General features: G+C 36.6%; 1 protein-coding gene and 1 pseudogene across 2 annotated transcripts in view; one reads left to right on the top strand and one right to left on the bottom strand.

Moving 5' to 3' along the window:
• The window catches only part of SEC63 (SEC63 homolog, protein translocation regulator), a 69,794-nt gene that overhangs the window by 13,523 nt on the left and 37,474 nt on the right, over nt 1-18,797 (top strand). The window contains exons 2-6 of the mRNA XM_080937609.1: nt 6,882-6,981; nt 11,239-11,353; nt 12,880-12,992; nt 16,751-16,812; nt 18,539-18,597. Of these exons, the coding sequence (XP_080793735.1) occupies nt 6,882-6,981; nt 11,239-11,353; nt 12,880-12,992; nt 16,751-16,812; nt 18,539-18,597 (449 nt within the window). The remainder of the gene's footprint in view (nt 1-6,881; nt 6,982-11,238; nt 11,354-12,879; nt 12,993-16,750; nt 16,813-18,538; nt 18,598-18,797) is intronic.
• Nucleotides 13,504-13,915, bottom strand: LOC308437313 (large ribosomal subunit protein eL31-like; annotated as a pseudogene). Its single transcript has one exon. The product of its transcript is annotated as a large ribosomal subunit protein eL31-like (transcript).

Raw genomic sequence — 18,797 nt, 5'->3', positions numbered from 1 at the left:
GTTTGATGGTCACAAACCCTCCACCAAGATTTCTAGCTTTTCTGTTCACCTTGATGCTTTCCTGGAGGAATTAACTGTTTCAAATTGGCAACACCCACAGAAGTTAGAACAGTTTGTACTTACATGCTTAATGTTATATACTTCATTGAAAAGTCTAAATGAAAATTATACACTTCACAAATACTAAATATCACCTACCAATTTGTTAATGAGTGCAGGAGTGAACAATATAGACATCCTTGTAATGATGGTTACTTCCTGGGAGTTTTGAGGGAGTAATTGGCATTTTATATGTAAACCATCAAATTGCCACATAATAATACATGCTGTGTTAGTGTTCATAGAAGGCCATCCTGAAAACATTCCCAACAGTTGACAGCTGAATGATAAAAAAGAGCCTAATCATTTACTGTTCTGTGTTGGCTTGAGAAAAGCCTATTTTAGGCTCAGGCAACAATTGTATATGGAAGCTTCGGAGCCAGAAAAGTGTTTGACATGTTCTAAGAACAAAAGAGATTAAAGTGGCAGAGCTGTGGTACAGGAGGAAAATAGTCTGGGATGAAGAGTCAGAGAGCTGGTCTCCTACACAGATGTGTCTATAAGAAGCTTGGATTTCATCTTAGAGCAATTGGGAGCTATTGAAGAGTTTTAGGAAGGGAAGTCATATGGGGCTTGATTTGCAGTTTCTTTTTATTAAACACAATATACTTTTAAAAGAAGATATTTATTTATTTACTTTATGTGTCTTTGTTAGCCTATAGCACATATCTGGTGCCTTCGGAGGTCAGCTGGAGTTATTGGTGGTTGTGAGCTGCTAGATGCAAGTGCTAGGAACAAACTTAGGTCCTCTTGGAAGAACACTAAGTACACTGAGCCTCTGTCTAGCCTTGATTTTCTGTTCTCCTAATAAGGAAAAAAGTTGATTAGCTTGATTGCCCTTTCATGGATAAAGTCATATTTTCATAAAATGTTTAATTTATAGACTTTGTTGCCTATTTAAAACCATATATTATAAACTATATTACATTAAAATACATTTTTGTTCCCTTACATTTTAAGAAACAATTACTATTTTTAGATTTATCTTGTGAATGTTTTGCTTTATGCATGCATGTTGGTGCTAATGAAGACCAGAAGAGGTGTGTTGGATTCTCTGGAACTATAGAGTTATAGTTGGCTGTGAGTCACCATGTGGGTACTGGGAACTGAACTCAGGTCTTCTGCAGGACAGCAAACACTCTTAAACTACTGAGCCATCTTCTTGGCCCCTCAAGAAATAATTATTTTCAAGTTCCCTGTATATTCAATGTTACTGTTCACAAAGGTTGTATTTTTGTTTTTGTTTTTTAATTTGTATGATATGTATGGGTGTTTTGCTTGCATGCATGCACCACATATGTACTACATGCATCTGTAGTACTGGAAGAGACCAGAAAAAAAAATCAGATGTTTTGGAACTGGTATTACATACAGATGGTTGCTTGCTGCCATATTGATGCTAGGAATTGAACCTGGGTCTTCTGGAAGAGCAAGCAGTGCTCTCAATTGAGCCATCTCTCCAGCCCCAGTCTTTCTTTGTTTGTTATTCAGGCATGTCAGCACATAACTATAGCTCACTTTGTAGACCAGGCTGGCCTCAAATTTACAGAGATCTGCCTGCCTTTGTCTCCTGAGTGCTGAGATCAAAGACATGAGCTACCAGGTCTGGCTCAAAACAATTTCATTTGTGTTAGGGATATAGTGCTTTTGGATTTCAATGTGATACTGGAATTTTTCTTTGAGTGTTAAATATGGCATTATATTACATTAAGTATATGTTCTAAAACCATACATTATATTGTTCAAGATTTATTTTTATTTATGTTTATGCTTGTGTGTTGTGTATGTATACATATATGTGCACATGTGTTTGGGAGCCTCCAGGAAAAGCTATTAGATCTCTTGGAGCTGGAATGACAGGTCCTTGTGAGCATTCTGTTGTGGGTATTTGGGAACTTACCTCAGGTCCTTTGTAAGAGCAGCAAATGCTCTCAACTTATGAGTCATCTCTCCTGCTCCAGCCATGGAAGTTTTAAAGTGGTTTTTACAAAATTTGCTTACAGTGGCAACCAATACTTACAGTTGAGAATATACCCCTAGGGATAATTATGTCTTTTTATTGATTTGCCTTTAGATGGCAGATAAACATTAACTACAGGCTTTCTTCAGGCCTTTTGATGTTGATGTTTGGCTTTTTAAATGTTTTAAAATAAGATTCTCTTTTCTAAAGGATACTTTTAGAGGATTATTGTAGAAAACTTGCTTGTTGTATTGGTCATTTTTCTATTGCTGAAATGAAACCCCATGATCAAGATAATTTATCGAAGGAAGGGTTTATTTGGCTTATGGTTCCAGGGAATAAAAGTCTGCTTGTTGGGGAAGCATGGCAACAAACAGCAGGCTAGAGCAAGAGGCTGAGGCTTTACCTCTTGAACTCCAAGTTCAAGGAGAGAGTGAACTCAAATTGGTGTGTGAGAGTCTTTAGATTTTCAAAGCCTACTTCCAGTGGCATACCTCCTCCAACAAGGCCATATCTCCTGAGCCTCTTCAAATAGTGCCATCACTTGGGGACCAACTATCAAAATAACATCCATTTAATTTTTTAATTGATTTAAAAAAACTGTAGACAGTGAACAGGTATTGCCCAAGTGGGTTGAAACAGTGTCAGTGAGATGCAGAGAGGTGTCAGATAACTAGGAAACTAACCTTCTCAAGCTTCTAGGAATGTTGAATATAATCTTTAGTTCTTATTACTGTTTTCTGGACACTATAAGATTTAGGGAATGCTTAAGGACTTATTTTAGAAAAAAGTGGTACATTTAGTTGTAATTAAATAAATTACATGTATCATTTTCTTTTTAAAGTTAGTAACATGCATACAGGTATGTTCTAAAAATTATTTCTTGGTCTTTATAGTCTTTAAACCATCAAAGTATGTACTGATACTTATTTTAACTGAAAACTTAAGTCAGATCTTTTTGAGAGTTTTTATTTTTAGGTGATGGTTTTTGCTAGTTGTGTTATAACCGTATATGTTTACTTATATTTAATTTTAGAAACTTTATTACATTAAAAACACCTTATAAATGAATAAAAACACCACATACCAAAATTAACTGGACCAGAAGTTTTATGTAATGTAGTGAATTTCTACTGTAGGCATTTGGAATATAACCCGTGGAGTTTACATTACTAAGTTTTACACTTTAAATATCAAATATATTTTATATATTTATCCACCACCAAAATTAGCAAATTCAGGACAGAATTAGAACTAGAAAAACAATTAGTTTTATATCCTCTTTCATAGCATGTATCAGTAAAGGGAAAACTTGTTTCCTTTTCTGTAAATGGATAATTTCTTTAAAAAGCATGTCTTAGGGTCTGGAGAGATGGTGCAGAGGTTAAGAGCACTTACTTTCTTGCAGAGGACTCAGGCAGGGCTCAGTTCCCTGCATCCACACTATGGCTCATAACCATATGTAACAATTTCTCCTAATATGTAACTGTCTTCTATAGTGTTACTGATTGTCTTAAACATTCTTTCAAAAGTGTAAGATACTGTTTTTAGGGTAGGAGGGCATGACTTGTAAGGTACATATTTTGCACAGCTGAAGACCATATTTATGTTCTTGAGACATTAGGAGAAACTTCCTTTGATTAAGTTAAGGTGTTTAGTTCATAGACTTTCAGCATTATTATTATAAAATCTTACAATGGGATTTTTAGTTTTATACTTGAAAATGGGAGTCCATTGAAACTTAATGAAAAGCAGATTAAAACTACAATGCCATTATTTTTTAAAGTTTATTATTTAACCACAAAAGTCAGAAAATTTAACATGACTGCATCTATCAGACCTCATTCAGGTTTTATCATTGGTCTCAGTCATGACCTTTTGTAACAAAATTCAAGTTCAGAACTATAAATCACATTTAGTTGCATGTTTCTTTAGTCTTCGTTTTAGTCTGGAATAGCTCTTTATCTTTCCCCGACTTTAAATATTATTATATTATTTAATTATACTATTATTTAATAGAGTAAACTTAAAGTAAACTTAAGGGTTGTCTGATGCTTTTTCATGATTTGGATTCAGATTTCATATGTGATGAGCCTGTCTTTTCATTGCATTTTGTCAGGTGGCATGTCGTTTCAGTTTGCTCTTTTACTGGATTAGTCATTGGTCACTTCAAGTGTCTGTCAGCTTTTCTGTATTAATTTTTCTGTTGCTGTTATAACATCATCACATATGGCAGCTTAAAACAGCACAGACTTATTCTTGTATGGTTTGGATGCTACAAGTACAATGGTCTACTGGAAGTAATGATGTTCCTGGGGACCTGGAGGTAGAATTGCTGACCTTGTCCAGTTTCTACAGTCTATATTCCTTCATTTGTGGCCCCTTGCTCATTGTCAAAAGAGCATCAATCAAATCTTTAGATTCTTTTTTCTATCACTTTCTGTCTTTAGCTGTCATGTCTCTGAGAAGCACTATTTGATTATATTTGGACCTACCATGATAACATCCCATTTTAAGATCCTTAATTCACTTATCTGAAAATTTATTTGTCATTTAAGATCACTTGCAAGCGCCCTCCTTGCATGAGGATGCTGCCATCTTGGAAGGCTTGCTTCTACACTGGAAAGTCACTCTTTTCCTCTGTTATAATTAATATTTGGTGGGAAGTCATAGAGTTTTTTGGTTTCTGGGTATTGGGATTTCTGGTTCCTGTTGTTTTGAAGCCAAACTCTGTATACCATGTTCACTGCTACTGGGAGTTTGTTGCCTAGTTCTACTTAGTATACAGGGGTAGGGAATACATAGGACTTTAGAGAAAGCTATATCTGTACTTCTATATTAATTCATATAGGTAATTTCAATTCCAGACTAGTAGTCCAGCCTTAGCATTTTGTCTTTTCATATTTGTCACAATCTTCTCTGACATGGAAAAGTAGACTTTAGTTTTTGATATATTAACTTTTTATTTTTCCTTTTTTGGTCAGTCTACCTGCTTATATAAAACTCCTTCTCTGTTACCACCTCTTCTACTGGGATACTTCTTCATTTCATTGATACTCCTGCTAGGTGACACGTGGATGCTTTTATTACACTATTTACTAATAGGGCAGTTGATCTTCTTACCTGGTGGGTTTTTTTGTTTTTGGTGTGTGCGTGTGTGTGTGTGTGTAAGGGTGGTTTTTTTTGGGGGGGGGGAGTGTTGTTTTGTTTTGTTTTGAGACAAAGCTTCTCTGTTTAGCCATGGCTGTTCAGGAGCTAGCTCTGTAAGCCAGGTTGATGGCCTCAGATTCACAGAGATCTGCCTGTCTCTGTCTGCCTTCCCCTCCCAAGTGCTGGTATTAAAGGTGTATGCCACCACTTCTGGCTTATAAGAGTATTTGCCTGAATCTATAAGTCTTATGAGCCACGTGTGGGCAGAGCCCACAGAGGACTGAAGAAAGTGTCAGCTTCCTGGAACTGGAGTTACAAGACAGTTGTGAGCTGCCATATGGATGCTGGGAATTGGAAGAGCAGCCAGTACTCTTAACCCTGAGTCATCACTCCAGTCCCCTCAACCTCCCACGGTATTTAAGAATTCAAAAAAGGCACATGTAAAATTTATATTCATGCCTTGGCACACACATGGGCTTTAGGAGAGCCTTCAGGAGTTACCTCTCTACTTCTACTGTATGGGTACCAGGGATGGAACAGGTTGTCTGGCTTGATGGTCAGTGCCTTGATCCACTGAACACCTCACAGGTCCTGTGTGCCAAGTTGTTTTACTTACCTGGTATCTCATGTAAAGAGTTCAGTTTTATATATATTTTTAAAATATGGTAAACAACAAGAACAAAACCCCCAAGAAAACAAAACAGAACAAGACAAAACAAGCAAACAAAACCATAAACAGAATGAGCCCAGCTAGACTCAGGTTACAGACCAGCATCCTAGCTAGGAGCCATGGAAGTTTTGAGCATGACTTCCCCATAGGATGGCTTGCTGTGCTGACCTTAGCTGTGCTGCTGTTGTAGAGCTTCTTCACAGCCTATTTGAACTCCACAGCCATGCTTTTAACTGCTTACCCATCTTTCCAGTCCTGTAAACTTTTTTTTTAAATCTAGGAAGGAGTTACTTAATCTAAAGAGATCAGGAAAAAAATACATAACATTTTAGTTTGGTTAAAATTATAATTGAATTGCAGTTTTTTATAGTGACTAAAATAACTTGTCACAACTCTTACACAAATCTATTTTAAGTTCTTACAGATTGGGCCTACTTCCCCAATATAACATAAAACAATGAAAACTTATGATACTGAAATTTACTGTCCACTAGTATTTTGACTGTCAGTTAATTTTCACATTAAAACTGTAAATTCTGTTAGCTTTATATTTTCAGTAGATAAAATTCTGAGCCTTGTTGGTTAAAATATCTTATCAGGTAATTATTTCTATACTTGAAGAATATTGTTTATCTTCGGTTCCTAAATAAACCATATTTTAAAGATTTTATACTTTTTGTTTAATACAAGAAGAGAATAGGAAGAAATACTCAGACAATTGATTATATGACCAAGACATTACATGGTCAAATTAGTTTCCAATTTTTCAGATAAGTTTCACATGAAAAATACTTTTTTTTTAAAAGTCAAAAATTTCCAGGTAGAATTTGCTGTGACAGTCAACTTAGCGTAGTTTGTGAATTTTTATAAGGATTATGTAAATAGGCAGGACTCTGTGTTTCCACAAGATGTTAAGGTAATAATGAAGGTTAATATGATATTAACTCTGGTTCAGTTTTCATTGTAAAAAAATAATTTAACTCATCTTTTCTTTCTTGACAGAGCAAATTCGATTAAAGAATATCAGAAAAGTATATGGAAGATGTATGTGGTATCGTTTACGGTTATTAAAACCCCAGCCAAATATTATTCCTACAGTAAAGTAAGTAATGGATTTCAATAACAAACATACTGAGTACTTATTCTTTGCTAGGTCTCAGGGAATTGGACTTACATGTGTGGCTGTAAAGAAACTGTAGCCTATGAGAGGTGGGAGGCTTGAACAGCGAGCTTGAGTGCTGTGGATAGATTAGAAGTCAAATGAAAGGGTATGCAGTCAGCTTCTGTCTGAAGACAGCATATATCATGTGTTAGAATTGGGGTTTTATGTTGAAGTCTGTATGGAAATAAGAAAGATTCCAAAGAGTAGCATGATCAGACATGTATTTCAAGGGATAACTAAAGTTTAGCACATGTATTTCCAATGTTTAAGATGTTTATTTGATGCTGTATTAACTTCAGGATGTTTATGGTTTTCCTTAAGCTGCGGCTAAGAAATGAATTGTTTTGGCCAAGATCATGCAGTGAATGGTGGTCGAGCAGGACCTCGTCCCCTTCATTTTGGCAGGCTTATTTGCTTAGACAGGCTACTAGAGTGTGTGTGATTCTGTGAGGCTTTGCATCAAGTCTAATTCACTAGATTATCTAGGACACACACTGAAAGTTACTACTGCAGAAGAGTGCTGGTGAATTACCTGTCTAACTGCTTAAAAGAGAAGATCTAGTGGGCTTTCAAATCTGGGTTTTAAATGATGAGGATGATTTTAAATACAGCTGTATTACTTCAGGGGATCGAAATAAGATTCTTTAATTTTTGTTTTATTTCTTTTAGAGGAGAAGGATGTTTTTTTGCGTAGAGAAGGAATCTTAGCTTTGGCGATCTTACTCAGTGATGTAAATCTAAAGGCAAAGTTAGCTTGGGACCGGGATCAATTTTCGTTCCCTTTTATTTGCTGTTCACTTTCATTTTAAATTAAGATTTTACACACAGCACCCCCCCCCCACACCCCTTTTGAGATAGGTTCTCACCATGTAGTCCTGGCTGGCCTGAAACTTAGATTGGGACTGGCCTCAAACTCTCAGGAATCCATCTGCCTCTGTCTTCCAAGCTCCTGAGGATTGAAAGTTAGGACCACTACTCCCAAATTTAGGCCAATATTTTTATTTCTCAATACCCACCTTCTATTTGTCGATAATTCAGGCACTTAAACCTCTGCTTTTTTATTTTATTTTATTTTATTTTATTTTATTTTATTTTATTTATTGTGTGTGTATGGTGTGTATGTGGGCATACGTGTGACACTACATTATTGTGGAGGACAAAGGACAGCTTTGTGGATTGTTGCTATCTGAGGGTTCTGGGAATTGAACTCAGGCTGTTTGGCTTGTGAAGCAGGTGCTTTTCCTGATGAGCCTTGAATCTCAGTTTTCAAGGAAAAAAAGTTGAAGGCCTTTTTAGTAATAAATAAATAATCTTTAATTCAAAATGAAGGCGAGGGAATGACTAGGTTCTGGTAACAATTTAGATAAAGTTGGAAGTTATGAAAATTTTGCTAGTTTATGCTAATATTGCTTTTTTTTTGACAGTATCTTTGAAACAAAGCCATGTAATTTCTGAAACTTGCTTCCAAATTACATTTAAAATATGGCTAAAAAATACAAAGACTTTCTAAGTTAATTTACTGAATCTAAATGTAGGGAAATATTTGTCTTTTTGGAGAAACCATATATTCTTTTAGAAAATTGGACACATAGCATAATTATGGTTTTCTTTGCTTTTGAGCTCTGAAAATTAGAATATGGCTTTATTGACTGGAATCAGCTCAGGGGAGCCTGTCATAAGCCTTCTCTTCTGTTCTGGCTCTGAGGACAGATGCCACATGTGGAACGTTCAGTATAGTTTAGCACATCTGGGATGCTCTGTTCTTTTCCTTAGCTGTGCTTTGCCTCTTGTGGTCTTTCATTATTATCTCTGTTTTATGATGTTTGTTAGATTTCATCAAAGTGATGAATTATTATTGTGTGTGAAAAACATTTCAAGTGTTCTATAGATTATTAGGAGTATTAGTAAACTTCACTTTTATGCTTAGATTTTTCTATTTTAAATTATCTTTATTATTAATTTCATATGTAATTTTTTTGGGCCTATCATGAGCCAGGTATTGAAGGTGTTGATGCACTGTGATTAACAAAATAGATATATGGTTCAGTGATGTGAAACTTAGGAAGGATTGCAAAAAAATCAATTTTAACTTTAGTAAATATGTTAGTTCATTTCTTTCTTTGTTACTATAATATACTTGGGTTTGGGTACTTTATAAAGAAATAAGACTTACTTACCTTATTTTAGTTTTAGAGGCTGAAACCCCTATTTATTTGTGACCTTGGAGTAGTACCACAATTTGGTAGATGTCAGAAGGCCTGTCTGTCTATCTACCCATCCATCCATACACACATATATTCATATACATACATATATATGACACCCAATATATTTGACACCCAGAAGAGAGGGTGTCAAATCCCCTGTAACTGGAGTTACGGGCAGTTGTGAGCCACTTGATGTAGGTGCTGGGAATGAAACTTGGTCCTCTGCAATTGCAGTATGTGCTCTTACCCATTGAGCCATCTGTCTGGTCTCCTAGACCTCATCTCTTAAAGACTCACTACATCTTTTTGTGTATGGAATGCATGTGCATATATGTTCAGATGTGAGTAGGTTCATGTCTACAGTTAAACATATATGTGTCTGTGTATGGAAGCCAGCGGTTGACATCTAGTATCTTCCTTGATTACTCTCTAATTTGTTTACTGAGGTGTAGGTGTTGTATTTTTGTTACTAGCCACAGTCAAGGGGCGAGAGAAATGTACCTGTTCTTCCTTCTTCCTTCTTTCTTCTAACTAGCTTTCATCTAGATTTCTTCTGTCCTTATGTAGCTCAGGACTTTCTGCCCAGGGAATGGTACTTGTCCCACACTGAGCTGTGTCTTCCTTTGTCAGTTAATAATCAAGATGATTCCCAAACATGTTCATAGGCAAATCTGATATAGGCAATTCCTCAATTGAGGCTCTCTTTTTAGGTGATCTAGATTGTGACAAGTTAACATTTAAAACTATTATACTTAGTTGTCCCTAAACATGGAGTTTGCCCAGCTAGTCTAGCCAGCTCTAGCACTGGGGGTTTGGTGGGCAATCACACCTGCCTGGGTTTTATATGGGTGCTTAGAGACATGAATTCTGATTCTCAGTCATTCTAAGCCATAGCAGTAAAGACTGGGAGAGGACTTGCTATGGAAGAGCAGAAGGGCTCCTGACTTGGCCCAAGACAGAGATGTCTTTTTGAGTGGGCTATACCTACAAGGCTTTTGTTGTTGTTGTTGTTCTAGTGGGGTTAAACCTTGCAAATGCTAGATCAGTGTTCTATATCCCTAGCCTTTGCGATTTGGGGAAGAGTTACTAAAATAGCTCATAGCTACCATGGATTGATTATTTATTGTTTACTACCTATAAGCCATTTTCAAAGTCTAAAACATTCTAAACCTCATTTAATTGTCAAACCTCTCATAGGAATTGGATTTTGAGATATATAAAGCATTAGGCAGCTTGCTAGGCTTTATTTGATGTGTAATGATGGTGGGAATTAAGCTAGTGAGTTTTGTTTTGTGGCTTATTCCTTCTGTACAAAGAGATGGGGGATGTTATACATAGGGTTCTCTCTCTTCTTTGGGCATATATGTAGGCATTTAGGTAGGCTGGAAAACAGCTTGAAGTTAGATAACCTTAAATTGTTTAAAATATGCCTGGGGATGCAACTATTATGTAGAGTGCTGGCCAGCTATGCTGGAAGCCTTTGGTTGGTCCTAGTATTGTGTAAAACAGGTACAGTGGTCATGTTTGCATGATTAGCACTTGTGTGGATTGTGAAGTCAGGAGAACTGAAAGTTCAAGCTAATCTTCCTCGATGGAAGTTTATGGGCAGCTGGGGCTACATGAGACCCTTTCTCAGTTTGTGTGTATTTGTGTGTGAGTGTGCGTTTGGTTTAGAATGTTGTTTTGACCAAATAGAAACTTGTATATCAGTTCCATCTGTTGTTTAAAAACTACCTTGGGGTTAGGAAAAACTGAGTAAGATCTTGTTCAGGTGCACAAAGAATTCGTAGTAAGTTAAAGGAGAGAACATTTATTACATGGGAGACATTCTACTAGATTGTAGAGAATTCAAGTGAGACATACTTTTTTACTCCTGAAAGGAGTCATAGTGTAGCATAGTGATGTGGAACTACCTTAAATTGTCTTATTCCATACAGATGTGTTTGTTTATGTCATTTGTCTTTTGTTTTTTGTTTTTTTCCCTAAACAGGAAAATAGTTCTGCTTGCAGGATGGGCACTGTTCTTATTTCTTGCATACAAAGTTTCCAAAACAGACCGAGAATATCAAGAGTACAATCCATATGAAGTATTAAATTTGGATCCCGTAAGTAGTATTCTTATGTAATAATCATTAATTTCACAGCTCCTTAAACACTAAAGGTCAATACTCAAACAAATTAGAGATTTCCAAAAGAAGTCAGATTCGGTCTGTTACCCCATCCCCCTTTTTCAATTATTCGTGTCTGTGTTGTGTGTCCTTGGGTGTCATGGAGTCCAGAAGAAGGGGTTGGGTCCCTTGGAGCTTGCAGGTGGTTGTAATGCCCAGTGTAGGTGCTGGGACTGGAACTCAGGGCCTCAGCGAGAGCAGTACATACAGTTTTATGGACCAAGCATTTCTTCAGCCCTGTCAGTCAATTAACTCTTTTATTAAAATAATATCTCATTCATTATCATTTGATTATACTTGTTCTATTGTTGGTTGCTACTAGTAAGTTTTAGTTTAAAACTGGTAGAATGTAAAGATTATTTGATGAGAAGTTACTATAGTTTAAAAACATTTATGTTGATTGACACATGCAATATCTTAAGTCTGTGTTGGGGGTTCTAGGGTGTTGGGGGTTCTAGTAAGAAATGGTTATCATTGTCATTGAAATTAGGTAATCCTTGCATGTGTTCTTTGAGATTTTGGTTGATAAACCTCTGCAGAATGAAGAGAGAGAATGAGAGAACTGTTTCCTATAACAACTTAGTAGCCAGATTGAACCTGATAGTTTGTTAAACATCTTATTTCTTCAATGGATTGCTTGATTTTTGATGTTGATGTATTATAGGTTAAGGAGCATGTTCATTTTTTAGTTTTCTGCTTTGTAGAAAAGTTTGCATATAATTGAATTTCTGTAACTTCAAACATTTTTTTTTAGAGTTTATTTTTAATTTTTTGGGTGTGTATATGCGTGCACATGTGGAAATACAGAGGCCAGCAGAAGGCATTGGATTCCTTGAAGCTGCCCACCCTTTGTGGTGGGAACTAGACTTGTGCATCTTTTTTAAGAGCAGCGTAAACTTTTAACCACTGAGCTATATCTTCTGCCCAGTATCTGGTTTTTGTTAACTGTAATCATCATGGTTATCAGGAGTATAAAATAGATAGGGGAAATAAAATGATATAGAAATAATTGGTAAACTAAATGAGATTGAGAAGCAGGGTCAGTTCTTTTTAAAAAATATTTACTTAATTTAAAAACACTGACAAGCAGATGAAATAATATATTATTGCTTTAGAATGTAAAGGAGGCTAATCTTTGGTTTATTGGTTTTTGAACTGTATGTTGTTTGTTTATTCTTGATTATCTTTGTATGTGTAAAACCAGTGTACTTTTATTTAAATGTGGAGTGCTATGGGTTCACCACCATTATCATCAGTGACTAGTTATATCCCATGCTATACAGTTAAGTGCTTGATAAAGATAAATATAAGGAACAAAAGAAGTATATATGAGATGGAATTTGAGGAAAGCTGTTTCTTTTAGTTTCTTTTGTCAGAATATTAAACAGTGCTTGGTTTAAGATAAAAATAAGATTCTTTCTTATTGCTTGTGCTCTTATATATTAACAAAGATTTTCTTTTAGGGAGCAACAGTAGCAGAAATTAAGAAACAGTATCGCCTGTTGTCACTTAAGTATCATCCAGATAAAGGAGGCGATGAGGTTATGTTCATGAGGATAGCAAAAGCTTATGCTGCGTAAGTATCAGAGCCTGCTACACTTTCAAAAGAACAGTGTAAAGATATATTTCTGTTTTAACAAAGTAGTAGGTAAATGAGTGACATGTACTTTTATTAAGTGTTAGCCAGGTATATTTGAACCTGACATTGATGGGCCTACTCAGCAGCCCCAAAGTGGTAGTTAGTTAAACCTGAAGTAACTTGAGTTGGCACTTAGAGAAATGATTTTTGTCAAGACACTAGTATGTCTTAGTGACTGTTTTGGAATGAAGAGACACCATGACCAAACATGGTCCACATAATCAATTCTAGGCAGGGCCTCAGAAAAAAAACAAAACTAACACCACAGTAGTTAGACGACTCTCATTTCCCAAACACATTTTTTTCTTTAACTATTAAGCAATGCAATAAATTTTCTTTTAAACATTTTATACAGTGGTTTCTTTCTTTTTTCTTTTTTTCTTTCTTTTTTTTTTTTTTTTTTTTTTTTTTTGAGGCAATTCTGCACCTTTATTTGACTTTCAGCAGGTTAGTTCTCATCCTCATTGACCGTCTGTAGATTTTTGAATGTGGTAACAGGCACATACATTACCAACGTGTAGAGCTTGTTTGGTGAGTCCTCATCCTTATTACGTTTTCTGGACAATTGTACTTGGATGCAATATGGAACATTCCTTATTCTCTTGGCCCAGACTGCTTTATTGAGCCTGGTGTCAGTGCACACATCTGGAGTCCCCATTTCCTTCATTGCAAATTTCTGAGTTTGAGTGCCCAAGGAGCACGCTTCTTGAAGCCCACTCCATGGATGTGCTTGTGAATGTTGATTCTCGGGTCACCACCTTGTTGATGGCAGAATGCCCCTTCTCACCACCCTTCTTTGCGGGAGCCATTCTGCCCAGCCCAAGCAGGAAAAGAAGGTCGCAAGGGTTTGTGGGATGGAAGGTTGCTGGTTTCCAAATTTTTGTCATTCATATCACTAGCACAGCTTGCTGTTACACCTTTATTTACTTTGTAAAAAAATTAGTTCACAATCTATACAACACTCACGTCCTCCCTCATATGTTGTTTTCAACATGTATTAATAAGCAGTATCTAGCTAACTTTACACTATGAATATTAATACCCAAGGAATAATTTTAATTTTACATGCTGTTTTCTAGAAAGTATACATGGCAATGTTATTCATGCCAGGTTTTAGCGTTATATTTAATTCCAGCACTCAGGAGGCTAAAGTAGAAGGATCTTAAGTTCATGGCCAGCCTGGTCTACAGAGTGGAATCTATCATATTAATTCTTTTCCAAAGGGGAAGGGGGCATATCTGGAGAGGTGGCTTAGAAATTAAGAGCCCTTGCTGGTCTTCCAAAGGACTTCAGTTCAGTTCCTAGCACTTCTAAGGGAGATCACAACTGCCTATAACTCCAGCTCTTGGAGATCTAATACCCCTTTCTAGTTTCTGTAGATATACACACAGCACACATATGCACACATGCACAAATATCACTAAAAAAAAAATCAAACTTCTGAGTCAGACATGGTGGTGTCTATCTTTAATCCCAGCTCTTAGAAGGCAGAGGCAGGAAGATACTGAGTTTGAGGACACACTGATCTACTTGTTGAATTCCTGGCCAGCCAGGGCTACATAGTGAGATCCTGTGTTTGAGAAAAGAAAGAAAAAAGCTTCTACATGCACAAATGTCTGTGCATATATATGTGAATAATACAGCTGCCCCCTACTCCAGCTTTGTATACATTTGGCAGGTACTCTGTTCAGCTATACCCTTAGCCCATGAGGTTTCTTAACAATAACAATATTTGTTATCTATGTCTACATCTAGGTCAACAAGATAATAATGCACCACATTTTTATTATCCGTTCTTCTTTCGATGGCAATCTAAGCTAATTCTGTTTCCTTGTTATTGTGAAGAGAAAGTCCCAATGTTTGATAAACATGAGTGTGTGAATATCTGTGTAGTAATAGAATGTAGAGCCTTCCTGGAATCTGTCCTGGTCATTTGGTAGTTCTTGCTTCAGACTTTCGAGAAGCCTCCATCCTGATTTCCATAGTGGTTGCATTAGTTTATATCCTAGTGGTGGTTGGGGTTCCTCTCTGCTTATGTCCTCACCAGCCTTTGCTATTTGTTTTCCTGATATACATTCTGACAAGAAAAGATGAAATCTCAAAGGTTTTTATCTTAACTCATTTTTTATTTTTAGAGACAGAATTTTACTAGGAAGCCCTAGAGCCTGGAACTTGCTTGCAGACTGCCTGCCTCTGCCTCTGAGTTCTGGGATCAAAGGTGTGCACCATTGTGTCTGACTAGAGATGTTGAACACTTTAAAAAGTCTTTATTGGCTATTTGTATTTTTTCATTTTTACTCTGGTGGGCAGGTGAGGAGCAACAAAAACCCCAATGTTAGGGTGCAGGAGTGGTAGAAGGTGGAATATAAACCCTTTCTGCTGCAGTGGTGGGAAAACCTACCCTTTTCCTTTCCTCCCAGTTAGCTTTCATCCAGTTCTCTTCTGTCTGCTCAAATCTGAGAATTGTAGTGGAAAAGACTGGGAGGACAAAGGGGATATATCTTACTCTGTGTCTGTATAGTCTAGAAGTTAACTTCCTGTGTAGAGTGGAGTTGTAAATATTTTCTGTCATTCTGTAGACTCTGTCCATCTGTCAGTAGTTTCTTCAGCTGTACAGAAGCCCTTTTAGTTTTATTTGTTCCCATTTGAGATTAGTTCTTTGCACTGTTTCCTGTATGTGAACGTCCATTCAAAAGTCTGTTGTCTGGGCCTGCTGTTCTGAAGTGTTATCCTTGTAGTTTAGCGTAGTCAGTGTTTAGGATTTTTAAATAAGGTCTTTTTGATCCAGGGGTTAGTTTGTTTGTTTTGGTGCAGATTTTATTAAGTTATTAGTGTGCTCATTGGAGACATTTTAGAAATAGACTATAAGGAAATAAATAAAAGCCACTTAAAATTGTTCTTACATGCTTAGAAAATATAGTAAGTAGCCTTTGAATTTCTTCTGACTTCACTGGCTAAATTGAGCTAATTAAGAATTTGTATCAAGGTTTATGAATTAGTAGCATTTTCTGACAGTAGGGCATTCCTACAAACACACCCCCCCTTCTTTGACTTCAAAACGATTGCTTTTGATTCTTTGATTTATTGATCCTTTTGGGGGAGGGTACATATGTGTGTGGTATGGTGTGTGTCACACAGGTGGATGCGAATGCATAAAGAGGCAGGTTGGCGTTGGGTGTTTCTCTAGATCATGCTTCATCTTACTGATTGAGAAAGCATCTCTCACTTAAATTACACAGCAGTTAGCCAGTTTTCTCCAGGCGTATCCTGTCTTAGTCAGCTGAGTGCTGGATTATAGGTGGGCCACCATACCTTTGTCAGATTTATATGGGTAGTGTGGAGTCTCCACTCCAGGCTTTATATTTACATAGCAAGCATTGAGTGAGCCACATTCTCAGCCTTGCTGCAGATGGGGAGGGTTTGGGAAACTGAAGAGTTAAGAGTGCTTCCAAAGACCCCAAGAGTTAAGGTTCCAGCAACCTCTTGTAACTCCAGTTCCAGGGTCTTTCAAAGTTTCTGTGGGCACTTGCACTCTTGTGTATACACACACACACACACACACACACACACACAGACACACAAATAAAATAAAATCTAAAACAAAAGAATCAATTGGTTAATTAAATTGTTTCATTTGCGTACTTATTTTGGGAGTGTGGCTTTCTAATTTGGATACCTTGTTTTCTTCATGGAAGTTTAACAGATGAAGAGTCTCGGAAAAATTGGGAAGAATTTGGAAATCCAGATGGGCCTCAAGGTACGGTGAATATAAAATTGTTGGTAGTATTGTATATTATGAAAATATTAACTAGAGTCAGAGGAATATTGATTTTTCTCAGTTTATGGATATGAAAATTATAACCATGAATTAGATGACTGAATCAAACCTTTCCTATTTTAAAAAATATTTTGTATTTGTAGAAGTGTTCACTTGTATTTTTGTTTGTGCACCACATGCATGACTGGTACCCATAGAGATCAGAAAGGGTGGGGTGGGTTTCATATCTCCTGCAACTGGAGTTGTGGGCTGCTGTGAGCTATCCTGTAGGGCTAGAAACTGAACCCAGGTCCTAAAAGAGGAACAAGCAGTCCTTTTTCTCAAATTTGTTTTATTTATGTGTTTTGTTTATATGTATATATTAAGGTTAGAGAAGGATGTTGGGGCTGGAGAGATGGCTCAGTGGTTAAGACCACTGACTGCTCTTCCACAGGTCCTGAGTTCAAATCCCAGCAACCACATGGTGGCTCACAACCATCTGTAATGAGATCAGATGCCCTCTTCTGGTGTGTCTGAAGACAGCTACAGTGTACTTAAAATCAATCAATCAATCAATCAATCTTAACAAAGAAAGAAAGAAAGAAAAGGATGTTGGATCCCATGGATAGTTGTGAGTCCTAGAAATGGACTCAGGCTCTCTAAAGAACAAGTACTCTTAACCAGTGAGCTAGCTGAGACTGGAGAGATGGCTCACAACCTAAAAGGCAGCACGTGCTCTTAACCACTGAGCAGTCCTTCCAGCCCCTCTCCTCCATTTACTTCATTTTTCTTTTTAAAGATTTGAGTTCCCAGCACCCTGTTGAACAACACAATGCTGCCTGTAATTCCAGCTCCCTGGAGAGCTGCTGTTCTTGGTCTCTATGGTACTTGTACTTATGTGTACAAACCTATTCATACTTACATTTACATGTAATTTTAAAATAACAAAAAAATCTAAGGAAAATATGCTTTCCTTTTTTTTTTTTTTTTTGAGTGCTGGAGATCTGAACTCATGGCACCCACATAAAAATTTTGGACCTACTTGTAATTTCAGCATTCAGACAGACACAGGTGATCCCTTGGGCAACCTGGCTACTTAGATCCTACAAGTTATTTAGTTCTAGGTTTAGGAAGAGACCATGACTCCATCTCTGTTGCTATATCTCTATATCTCTAAGAGCTTTTGAGGAAGACAACAGATGACGACCTTTGGTGTCCATGGGCATAGCATTTAATGTACCCATATTCCTCCATATATGGACATACATACACATGTGTGCATTCCATGAGATATCCAAGAAATTCTTTCTTTACTAATTTCTTGCATTTTCATAGTTTATATGAAACAAAGCCATGAAGGAATTTGTATTTCCTAGGGAAAAAAAAACTGTGAAGTCTTCCCATTGAAAACTATGAAATTTCATATGCACATTGTTTTGTAACATACATACATACATGCATACGTATGTATATTACATATACACATGCATAAATTTAAAATATGTAGTCTACTCTGACCTTGAATTTACAGCCATCCTCATGCCCCAGTCTTGCAAAAGTTTTGAGATGCCTGGGTGCATTCAATTAAATTTGTATAATAGAAATATATGTAATATAGTCTTAAAAGTTGTGGGGGGAAATGGGAGGGAACATAAGTTTGAGATACAGGTAAATAAAGTTAGTTTGTTTCAATGTCTTTTGAAATAATGGTTTATTTTTATTTCAGCTACAAGCTTTGGAATCGCTTTGCCAGCTTGGATAGTTGACCAGAAAAATTCGATTCTGGTAAGTGCATTTGAATCAGGCCTATTCTAATGTGTCCACACACTTCTGTTACTCACTGTTTCTAGGGTGTAATAATGAAAGCTCTCACAAAGAAAGTCTGACGTGCTATTTAATTTTTTACTGTGTTTTGAAAGGTAATTTTTAGCAAAAGAAAAGAATTGGTTCCCATTATTACACTACTGGTTTAGGGCAGTGTATTC

The sequence above is a fragment of the Micromys minutus genome (genome assembly GCF_963924665.1).
Source record: "Micromys minutus genome assembly, chromosome: 25".
Lineage (NCBI taxonomy): Eukaryota > Metazoa > Chordata > Mammalia > Rodentia > Muridae > Micromys > Micromys minutus.
Note: the sequence above shows the minus strand (reverse complement) of the source record. Positions and strands in the feature narration are given on the sequence as shown.